This window comes from Triturus cristatus, chromosome 2_2 (assembly GCF_964204655.1).
Source record: "Triturus cristatus chromosome 2_2, aTriCri1.1, whole genome shotgun sequence".
NCBI lineage: Eukaryota > Metazoa > Chordata > Amphibia > Caudata > Salamandridae > Triturus > Triturus cristatus.
The window spans coordinates 1219305355-1219317794 of NC_140582.1; the positions used below are offsets into that span (position 1 = coordinate 1219305355).

The 12440-nt window shown below is 43.7% G+C and overlaps 1 protein-coding gene across 3 annotated transcripts in view; it reads right to left on the bottom strand.

Moving 5' to 3' along the window:
• The window catches only part of LOC146863427 (uncharacterized), a 262248-nt gene that overhangs the window by 86420 nt on the left and 163388 nt on the right, over nucleotides 1-12440 (bottom strand). For all 3 annotated transcript variants that reach the window (XM_085642853.1, XM_085642852.1, XM_085642851.1), the window contains exons 4-5: nucleotides 11676-11768; nucleotides 3238-3348 (exon numbers count right to left, since the gene is read on the bottom strand). In XM_085642853.1, the coding sequence (XP_085498979.1) occupies nucleotides 3238-3348; nucleotides 11676-11768 (204 nt within the window). The remainder of the gene's footprint in view (nucleotides 1-3237; nucleotides 3349-11675; nucleotides 11769-12440) is intronic.

The window sequence follows — 12440 nt, forward strand, 5'->3', positions numbered from 1 at the left end:
AACTCGAATTCCTTCCGAACTTGCCGGGGCGAGCTGTATCGAGCTGTGTAGGCTAGTCGAGCTAAGCCGTGCCGTGCTTGCCATGTCAAATGAAGGTATGTTTATACCTGGAAGGTGCTTAGGAATGCTAGCATTGACGTAAAGTCGGGCAGAGGAAGACGTCATGAATGAACCCCTAAGGAATAGTAGTTCATGCATAATAGATTAGTTCTTGTAGAAATCAATAATCCTAGCTAGGGAAAGTCCCGATGGCTTAAGGGTCTGGTTTCTAAGAACTCGTTGGGACAGTGGGATGGACGGATGTAGGTGACCATGCCTGTATTTGGATAGCATGGCTAATGCCTAAATAAGGACTGGGATTCTATGCCTAAATAAGGGCAATGCGAACTGTGCCTATATAAGGACATGATTCAGGGAAACCTATGTACGGGCATCTAAATCGAAACACAACTGGCAAATCCGGTCTACTGCAGTTCCTAATTTACCAAGCCTGCTAGAATCTAGAAGAGTGCAGCATTTGACATGGCGTCACATCCCATCCTCATCAGGGGCCTGCACAAGACTGCCATCCAAGGACTTGCTTCTTCTTAAAGGATTAAACACAAGCTGTTATCCTGCCATCCTACTCCTCGGAAGGCTGCAAACTCATCTGCTGGGTGTCTCAGGGCTCATCGCTCAGCCTCACCCTCTTCTCATAGACACATGATCCCTCTGGCCAGTGACATCCGTGACACAACATCAACATCCTCTTCTATGCAGACAAAAAGCAACTCATACTCTCCCTCTCAGACAAAGTTCGAACACAAGAAACACTTTCACCTCCTACATGACCAAAGTTGGTACCTGGATGAAAGCCAATTGTCTCAAGCTCAACACGGACAAGACAGAAGTAGTAATCTTTGGTAAAAACACCTCACCATGTGACTCCAATTGGTGGCGGGCTGACCTCTCCTGTACTCCCACACCCAGAATCACGCCAGGGACCTCGGAACAGTTATCAACAACAAATTGTACATGATCGCACAAGTCAACGGAGTCACTGCTTCCTGCTTCCACATACTGAAGATGCGGAGAAAGATCTTCACATGGCTCGCAAGCAACACTAGAAAAACTGTCAATCATGTCCTAGTCACAGGCAAGTTGGACTATGGGAACACCCTCTATGCTGGGATCACCAAGGAACTCACTAGAAGACTACATACCGTCCAGAACTTGGCAGCGAGACATCCTCAACCTCCCACACAGAACTCGCATCACACCACCCTTCTGGGGGCTACCCTAGATCTGGATACACAAACACGTTCATTTCAGAATCCTCACACACACACACACACACACACACACACACACATTCAAGGCACTACACAACTCAGACCCCACCTACATAACCAGTCGCATCTCCTTTCACCAACCAGCCAGACAGCTCTGCTAGACTTCTACTCGCACACATCCCATTCATACACAAAATTAGATAAGGACGGGCATTCTCTTAGATAGCTCCTAAAGCTTGGAACAGCCACCCACTCCACAGCAGCCCCTCATCTCTTCTTGACTTTTGTAAGAAGCTGAAGATCTGGCTTTTCAATTAATCAACTCACCAAAGGCAGGGCTAGGCACACACACCTGCTCTGTGCCAGGTGTCACTTGCGGGCAATAGTGTGCTTTACAAATACCATTTTTTTTTTTTTACAACAATGGGGTTACAAATGCACATAACAGTTTGGTATTACCACTGGTGCCAACCATAGTAATGCGATTATTTGAAACTCTTGATAAAGTTTCGAAGGAAGGTAGTGTCTACATGTGCAAGCGGCTGTTTTGTTGTTTGGTCATCCGGGGATTTGGAGCAGGATGGTTCTGTCCCGGTGGATGTCACTGGTTCAGTAAGTGAGGTGGAAAACTTGCGAACAAGACTTTCAGCTAGAAGCAGACATCACCAAGTGTCGCATCTGCTTGTGATCTGCTGTGCACCAACTTTACTTTGACTCCTGCTGGCACTGCACGTCAACGGTTAAGAGGACATTGGGCAAACATAAAAGATTGCACAGTCAGTGGTGGTTACACCCACCCAACCACCGACACCCTCCAAACACTGAATGTAACAGCATGCACAGCAGTGCCACTGCAACCTTCCCTCATGGGCACTGGACATGCACAACACAGACAGGAGCACTGCAAGATTCCCTAACACACAAAGAACAGGGAGTTGCTTGCCAACTGCAGTATAAACCTTGCCTTAAACGGAGACCAGGTACAGGAGAAGTAGCAAGTATGAGCTTTCCTTACACACAAAACGTACAGCCTGAACAACAGCAATACAAGCTTAACTCACAGACAGAATAGTTGTAGCACGTACAGCAGAAAGTCAAGCCTGCGGCTTGTGGTTATGGTGGAAACCTCCTGACTATAACCGGGTTTGCACGCAATCGTGGTCGACAGAGGTGTGCTAAGAGGCCCTTCTGTCCCCAGCAGTTTGCACTGGAGAGTGGGGATCTAAATAGAGCTCACATGCCCAATTCAAATGTTTGTTTCTGATTCCCTCCATTGGAGCAACTTTCCTCCTCTGACCCTCCTTTTGGGAACACAGGGTTTTGTATCCAAGGGTGTACGGAAAATCCCTCAGATTAGCTCTTAACATATCAGAATACCATTTTGGTTTGCAACCTTCACTGTATACCGTTAGATATCTAGTGGACTGATGCAACAAACTAAAGCAGTGCAGAGAAGAAACCAGGCGGATAATGGAAGGTAGAATCCAGGAAACAGAACCAGCGTGTTCTATGGCAGCTCAAGCCTCGTGCACAGGTTGCAAACTGACTGTGGGAGGGGAAAAGCCTGGGCCCCTGCATCGAGATTTACATCACAGGGGAAAAGTTGGCTTTATCAAGGGTAAACTATTGCATAAAACCCAAGAGGGCAGAACTAAGACCCAGTTATAGTTATGTAACTTTCAGATGTTTTAACCATGAAGGCTTTTTCTTTCTGGTTCATCATGACAGCTGAAAAGTCTAAAGAGAAAAGTAATGCCAAATCAAATAATACTATAGGGGAGGACAGAAAAATCCCACAAAATAGGATACAATGTGTGTTTAGCGGCATTAAACCGCTGCGATTATTGGTAGGATATAGAAAACCATAACACCTCTGCCTGCTTGGTCTACAGAAGAATCTTTATTCATTATTCATGCAGAGAAGGTCAAAGTACAGGCAAGACCAGAAGTCCTGCTGCAAACTCACCAGCGGCGCTGCAAATCGCTCCCCGCGTCATCGAGGTGGTCTCAGAATTGATATGGTTTTGCTGCACCCCCATGTGATCCCCAGATGCCTTCCCCAAGATCTGCCCTACAGCTAGAAAAGAAAGTGGTGACCTTATTCACAATGCCACCATGCACAAGCGGTTCACGGAAAACTGTTGCAAATTAATTAATACAGGCACATCATACAGTACAGAAAAAACTCACTAATTTGTAAATCAATCACTACAACAGGAAACACAAGTTGGTAGGAAACAATTTACTTACCTGTAACAAAAGGTTGGCAGATTGTAGCTATGCTGTTATACATAGAAGCCTGCAATCCCTGTATAAAAGCCAATCTCTACCTTCCTTATTACAGGGACTTGAAAAGTCTCCTGTAAAAAAGAAATTATGTAGTTGCTCAACAGTAATAAGTTATGATACTTTGGTTGCAACTTCATAGTGTCTTGCTGTGAGGGCTAGCAGTCAAGTTGAAAAGCATAATTACGGCTGCAGTTTAAACAATGAAAACAAGAACTTGCTTTTCCTCCTTTTGTTCTCTTTTTAGCTTTAAATGAACAGTGATCAGCAGAAAGGAAATATTTATGCTAACGAGTGCAGTTTCTGCCAGCTCTAAGACAGTACAGAAAACTAGACCCAGGAACAAAAGAGTAGTGTACTAGCTGCCCATGTGACCCAAACTGGTTTCATCTATTTGGCTTGGGGTGTCCACCTGTGAGAACCTACTGAAAGAAAGTATTCCGCTTTAATGATGGAGATAGTCGAAACCCCGATAGAAAGCAGTCCCTTACTCGCATTACTGGGAGACACAAAAACCTTTCACAACCGACTATGTGGCTGATAGGAGTTCTTCTACTCCTAGCCAGGAAATGTCTGCCCCTTTGTTGGATTCAAGGCTCACCATCCAGGGCGAAGGATTGACTGACAGATGGGCCTCTTTGCCATAAACGGGCTGAGTTGCAACAGCTCCAGTCCCACCCGCGTGACATCTGGGAGCCACTGAGGCCATATCTTCAATTGAGACCTTCCACAGTGGCTATACCTCAGATGGACCCACCCTCCTAAAGCCTCATAGCCTGCACTTCTGACATACTTACTCCGGGTGACTCAGATATATGAATAATGCTTAGCCCTACTGACCAGCCACTTGTCCTCCATTGTCTTGTTGAAATGCCATTTTGTTAACACTGTACTATCAAGAATTGCCACTCTTCCATTTTTACTACATGATGATTTTGCAGTTTACCATTAAATGCCTTCATATGCTTTTGATCTCTGATCTATGAAAATAATAAAAATTTAAAAAAAACGGTGCCCTTACTGATATACACCTCTGCAGTCTACAAGATACAGTAAGTATTGTGAATTAATGTATACCCATTGGATATTTCTCACGTCATTCCATTGTGGCACATCACATTGTTGTGTAGTGCGTCTGTGTGCTGAACATTAAATGACCATATATATTTCTGAGGCACGCTCAAGTAACCAAAATAGAGGACCTCGGAAGCCACACTGCTAGGTTCATGCTCGGTGGTGCCCTCCATGCATGGTTAGCAACTAGGGAATTGGTTTTAGTATCTAATATTGTGCTACAGTCCTTTCCATCAGAAGTCATTAGATGGCTTTCTGGCTGGTGCAGCCAGAACAAACGTAACAGGATCTCATGAATTTGTAGCCCTAGAACCTGGAGTGGGACGGGTGGAAAAGGGTGGGCAGCAGGGCCGGGCTGGAAACCCAAAGCAGACCCGGCAAATTTGATCAGACCAGCCTCAGTATGGTACAGAACAAGCAAGCGTAGCAAGCGAGCCGGACCACCAAAAAGGCGGTGTGGGTGGGTTCTCCCCCCATTAAAATGTGGGCTAAACATGGTGCATATTAAAACACATTTTTCATTATAGATTAAATCGGATAAACTTTTAAAGCATAGTAAATGATAACCGTACTGTGCATCAGGATACAGCAATCTTTGCTGGGGCTCTTCAATGATTCCCACACTATCACCCTACAACAGCGCTCTCATCTCTCCATAGCCCCTCCGTCACATGTATTTTATTTGTTTTATAGCGCCTCTCATATCAGTGTAGGCTGTCAGAGCACTTTACATCACACACACACACACACACACACACACACATACAGAGACAATGAATCATGTGTGTGCAAATCAGTGTTAAGGCAGAGGAGGGGACAAGGAGTAGGATTCACATATCATCCATCCTGTTAGGCATGTTGTAAGAGTGCTTGGTTTGGGGAAGCACAAACTCAGGATTCAGAACTTGACACAGTGGCTAGGGTCGGCTTTACTAACACAAATTTATTTATACCCAAACAAACTCCTTTAGCAACATTAGGATAATGAAAGAATGAAAAAAGCATAACTTACTATCCTGTAAGATGCAGTTTGCATGCAGCTCTTTTATGGCAGTTCATAGCTCACTGGGCTAGATTACGATTGTAACTTATGAACGGCACAGTAACAAAAGATCATCTGTGACAAAAGCAGTAACCCACTCAGCTATGCACATAAAATACTGTTGTGTGATTTGTAAGGTGCATGTTCTTTGCAGGAGGCATATTAACCCTCTGTGCAACCTTAGATGAGTCAAAACTGCCACTAGACAAAACTCTTCTCTCTCTCCAGCAGGTACATTAGTCACCAGAGTTATCTTAACACTTCTTGTTGCCTGATAAATGCTGGATTTGCAAGGAACTCTGCAGCATTTGCTTTTAAAACTACTGCACTGCTACAAACCGGCCTTTAGTAACAATCTGCCCCCCACCCTTCCAGCCTTCTGGGGGAACACCCAATGCAGGTGTGGCCAGTCTGGCCTTAGTGTGCACAGCTCTCCATCAGCACACTGACAGTACATTTCCCCTTAACTAGGGATGTGGATAAGTGTACACGAAAAACAGATATTGTGCTTATTCTCTTGTTGTGACTAGATCTAAGGAAATTGTTCTCCATTGTGTGGAAATGTCTCAAGTAAATTGTTCCGTGGGGTGGGAGAAGTGGGTGGAGATGACGGGAAATCAATCTGTCCCTCAACGCTAAAACATGACTGGAGATTTCAGTAAACTCTTGCACCGCAGTTCATCCACAGAGATCGATGCATGATGTTCAGCTCGGTTAAACTGATGTGTTGCAACACTTCTCTCTAGGTCGGATGACCTCTTACATGAAGGTTGTCAATATGCCCCTCAACCATACCCAATGTGGCATGCACCCGTAAGAATGGCCAGTATCTGGACTAGATTTGTAAAGATTTACCTTTTCAATGTTAGTGTTCCACCAGCACAAGCAGACCCTATGGTCAGGTATGGGTAACCAGACCGTGAACTGATCTCATGCTCAAACAAACATGTGGAACAAGGTGAACAGACTACACAATTATACACTATCTTATGAGTCTTCCTAGTAAGAGACTGAGATATCTTGTAAAGGAGAACATGTTTCTGAAATGCCTGAATCTTCAAGCATTCAAATGGACTGTGGTAAACAAATCCTGCCCTGGTATTGCTGAAACAATCATCTACACCAACCAATTGTCTAGATAAAGATGTAAAAGAACCCATTGCCTCCTCAGATGTGCTGCTACAACTGCCAGGCATTTTATAAATCTGTTGGTGCAGAATGTCAGTCGAATGAAGTATTTTGAATGGATGGGGTTTGCCACGCATCACAAACAACGTGTTGTATCTTGCAGGTTAGTAATAATAGAATCCTTTTGGCTCCTGATGGACGCCGTAGAGCTGCGACGCAAGTGTTAGAGTGGAATGCAACGAAGGCTGATTTAGAGTGTTTGCAGTTACACACAGACATATAAAGACTTATAATACCAAGCTCCATGTGTGTTATTGGCAGGTACCCAGCCTGGGAAGATGCTACAAATGGTGATGATATAGGGTATAAGTGACCCGAAGATTGACAGTGCAATCCCAGGGTTTGCTGTGGTTCAGGCAAACTGATTGTGTGTGTGCCACGTGTGCTGTCGAAGTACGAAATCAATGCTTAACGCATATGGAGTCAAAGCGCAGTTCTAGCCGCTGTGATGCAGTTGTAGACAATGAAAGCATTGCATAAAACCTACATGTTGTTGGCCAAGAACCTGCTGGTCAGGCCATAGATAAAGGTACTGTGCTGCCACGCAAGATAAATTCCTACCGTATACAGAGTATTAACTCTGAAGGCGAAAATAATAATGGTGCCAGAAAGCACAAATTGACATTTACAAAAGAAGAAACAATTAAATAACTGGTACTATCAAAGAGAGTAATTGTAGAGCTGCACTCGGTGAAGTGGCTCAAGGAAACGTGCCCAAGGTTGTGCTTACCAAACAGTCCACAGTCAAAGTGGCCAGCCACCAAAACTGCCTAGTAGGGCTCAGAACAACTTCACAGGTCGTCAAAAAGTAAAGAGCCGAGAATGAATCTGGGAATAGTGATTTTTTTCAGACAGCAGTGAAGAAAGTCACGTTTCCAGCTTTCACTAAAGATCATCCAGAGGCTAGCACATCGCAAGGTCTCACAGATGAGTTGCCTAAAACAAATCACAGTGATCCACAAGCTGTGTCATTACGTTTCACATTGATCTACAACGCAGCTGCATTACTGGAACCACCACCACCTTTTGACTGAAGTCCATCATGGTATGAACATTAAATGGCCGCCAGCATGTTCCAGAAGTAGTGTTCGATGTTCACCCACAAGGCCAAGCGGAGACATCAGTTGAGACAAATCGACACTGAACGAAGTTGATTGTCATCTAAATCATCGTCAAACAGCTCTTCTATATCAGTATCACGTGAAAGTGAAAAAGATGGTTGTGCCATGTCAATGTTTACCTCAGAATAGCGTGCACGTGTTGGACTGGCAGCTTGTGAAAAAAAATGTCAAAGAAAAGACAGCAAGTCAAAGCACCAAAGTCATTCAAACATTGTCCGAAGATTACACTGAAAGTAAATGGTTGTGCGATACACCTTTCATCATCTACAGTGGTGCTTCGATAAACATTTTGCCTGAGGAGAAATATAATGAATTGTCTCCATTATCGCAACTTTCGGCATCAACAACCAAAGTATATACCTGGGCTGCATCAACACCCTTAAAAATTCAAGGTTCATTTGCAGCGTTGATGAAACATAAGAGAACAAAGATGCAGTCCCTAATCCAAATGCTTCAGGGTACAGCGCCAAGTACCTGTCTGCTCAGTTTCAGCGCAGCTGCTATGGGACAGATTGCTCATCAATTCCCTTCATTGTTCCATGGTTTAGGAAAGCTTAAGACTATGAAAGTAAAGCTGCATATTAATGAGGATGTCCGTCCTGTTGCTTAAAGACATATACAATTTGCTTTTCCTTTACACAATGCTTTTATAAAGGAACTTGAATCGTTACTTAAACATGATATCATTGAGCATTTTACTGGTCCAATGCCATGGATTTCTCCCATCGTGGTAGAGCCCAAAAAGGACACTGAAGGAGTGGTACACAAGTGAGTAATGAATTAGTCTTATTGGATGGGTTAAGTATGAGAGGTAAGTGAGAGGTAATAAACGGGTGCCCCCATGTGATTTGAGGAAGAGATTGTTAGATAATGCACATGTGAGTCACATGGACCCGTTCCTGATTCAGTAAGGACATGCCGACCGACTTGTCGAAATCGGGCTTTGTGGAATTTCCTTTCTGTACCTTACCCAGAGTTAGGATTGTGGCTCCAGCCTTTGCCGACACATTTGTTTGCGAGCCGACTACTGGGGATATCCATCTGGATCCCTCAAATGCATGAAGGGTATCTTTCTGAGCCCCCCCTATAAAGTTACTGTAACTCCACCCTCCAAGGGTTACCTTCTTAACAGCACAGTCTGTGGGTTAGAACCCCTCTTAATCATCCCTACTTAGACATTCGTACCCATGTAAACGTGAACTGGTGATGGGGAACCGGCCTTTGGACTCCATCCAGGTACCTATGAAACCTTCCAGGCAGATATCATCCAAAGTTGTGTTATTTATGTCCTGATGACCTCCAGTCATGAAGGTCGAAACGCCGTTGACTTGCACAAGCTAAATTTGGACTATGAATTATGACATGATTTTATAAAACTCTCATAAATGTATTGACTCATATATAATTTTGTTTGCATTTTGGTCCAGTATGCTCTAGCATTTTGTATTTGCACCATTTACTATATTTGTGTGAGCACAAGGTGTTTACTTCCACATTTAGTACGCAACTTATAAAGCATGGTGAATTCTGCATTTTGATCTGTTAAATTTCATTTGCATCTTTTTACAGATATCATAAATAAATCTAACCGTGCTCTTGGGTCTATTTGTTGTTATTTAATTTATGCTGCATAATTAAGTTATTCCTTAAATTACTTCCCCTCATTGATTCCTGTTGAGACATTGTTGCATGTTGCTCATGCGAGTCACATGGGGATATCCAAGACCAAAGAAACGGTCAGGGAAGGATACGGATGGCCTGGATTGGACTTGATGAATGAAAGTGCGATGAGAAATTGTGTCTAGTGAATGCGGAGTGATAAGGTGTTGAAGTTTAGGGCCCAGCCCAAGAGCAACCTCCGGCGGCAGATCGTTCTCCCACCTCGCCGCCAAGACCTGGAACACCCTCCCCACCCACCTATGGCAGACCCAAGACCTGCTGACCTTCAGAAGACTCCGCAAAACCTGGCTCTTTCAGCAGTAGCAGCATTCCCCCCTCCCCCCCCAGCGCCTCGAGACCCTCACGGGTAAGTATTGCGCTTTACAAATGCTATGATTGATTTGTTGTACACATTTTCAAAGTCATGTTATTTTGGGAAATGTTTTATGATGTATGGGGAAAGATGGTGTGGCTTTCTGGAATCATTATGTGCAGCCTAGTGATAAGAATGTTAGGATTCAGACTTTCTGAAGGAGTGCAGATTGTGGAGCCTCTTTGTGGATGGGGACCTTATAATTCCACATTTGTAAAGCGAGAACTTATCACCCCTAAGGGTATCCAGGCGCTGGTGGTCATCAGGGAGATTAAGTGAACTATTGCCTAGAGTCACATGATGCGGAGCTGCCGCCAGCGATCGAACCGTGAGCTCCGCACTCCGGAGTCAGTCAAACTGGCCAATGCGCCACACCTCTCCCACTTATGATCTCCTACCTGCTAAAGAACACTTTCGTCTACAACTGAGACTTCCCGGAGTTTCTTCACATTCACCAAAAGGACTGATTTTCTAGGATAGTGCTTTTGTCCATCAGGTATCATTTCTGCTCTCAGTCCACGGACAGCAATGGCCAACACCTGTATGGTTGATGCATTGATTGGTCTCTGGTTTAATCATCTTCAGTGGACAGCTATTCTGTTGCGCAAGTGTCAGCTTGGAATCTTGTGGACTTGTGCGCTCATTTCTTCTCACTACTATTATTTACCGTGCACATCTTGCTCCTAAGTCTTGCGTGACACTTTCCTTCCCATGTACCCTGAAGGCTATCTGGACAATAATCGGGCCCGACTGGCAAAGAAAAATCATACATCTATGACTACACTGGAAGCACTAGACGTGCACCAGGTACATATTTTGCTGATATTCAATGATAGGCAGAACAGTGTAACTGAGCTATTATTTTCATGTTTTCCTGAATAAAATAATATTTTTTATGATGGCGTTTTCCCCTATATAGAACTATAAAATGCTGTGTGACCCATTCCCTTACCCACCCTGGAACATTAATGAATATTTCCTGGATGGGAATCTTCATGGGAATTCCAGTATGGCTGTATTTTATTTGCATCCCTGTGAGCGATACCTATGTCTAGAGCAAGATAATTCACCTCTCTGCCTTCCTATTTTTCTCTGATGGCTCTGCACTTGGCAGTCCTCTTATGTACCCATTTTGTTCAATTTAAGAATGCAAAATGCTGTCTCATATTTATTTTCATAATTGATGTATTAATGCTTTTCCTTCTTCTCTTTAAATCTATATACCAACACATGAACGATTATAAAAGATTATCCACGGTCTACCTATGTATATCATTATTGTAGCATGGACACCTTATCAGTTCCTTTCCCTTTATTTCAGACTTATTTTGCTTTTCCGTGTATTTCCCTTTGTTGTATATTGAAAATTAATCAAGATTATTTAGAAATAAAAAACTGTATGGGAATTGCATGGGTTCGCATCCCTCTCCTATCCTCCCCTTGAACCCTTTCCCCATCCCATTCCTACACTTACTCAAGAGGAAAAGTCCACCAGGCCCTCTGCTCCACTGGACCAAGTGGATCACACTTCGAGATCTAGGTTCTGTGAATATAAGCTTTCCAGTTACTTTTCGCTTTGAGGGTCCTCATAAGTGCACATAAACAACAAGCCCCTCGGTCTCAGCCACACCTCTGAGTACATTCAAAGACACAAAACTTACTGAGGATGCACTGCACCCCAAAAGCAGCAGCGTAGACGCCTTCCACGAGGAGGATCTCAATCATCAGAGGGCAGTAGATCAATGAAGAAGGGTCTGCAAGAATAAAAACAAGTGTTTCAAATGTCTGTGGTAAATGAACGCAAACCAGCTCTCACTATGTGCACCTCATTAACAATATTCAAGACATTCATTGGATGTGGTTTGATAGAGTGTCCAAAGCCTGTGCTGTGGTCGCACTCCAGCACACCCGTGTCAATGCCTCTTAGGTGTGAAGTGGGGCTCTAACAGTCCCTCCTGCCTTCAGATCTACCTGCAGATTGTGGATCTTGAGTATTCGATTTTACAGGTCCCTCTACATCCCAACTATGCTAATTCACATGTGGAACTCATTATGGCTGTTGTAGTTCACCATGTGATGACACTTATAGTAGCATTTTATTTTAAAGGAGCAGCTAATTTTACTCTACCCAGAGCTCAAAGGACAGTAGCAGAGCTGGTTTGTAAGAATCAAAGGACAAGTTTCACATTTCTGAAAAACTATAAGAAAAAGGAAAACTTAGTATTAAATTTCAAACTAGCACACAGAAGACTAATAGCACAACAGTGATTGAAAAGAAAACCGTGTTCTCCACAGGATAACTGGGCTAAAAGTTTTAGTATAGTATTCTGGGCCTCTAAAATAAAGCTCTGCTGTTATCCCCTTCAGCCTTGAGGTTGTTTTCCCCCAATCCTTTTGCCTACGCTCTTCCTATTTTTGCTGAGACT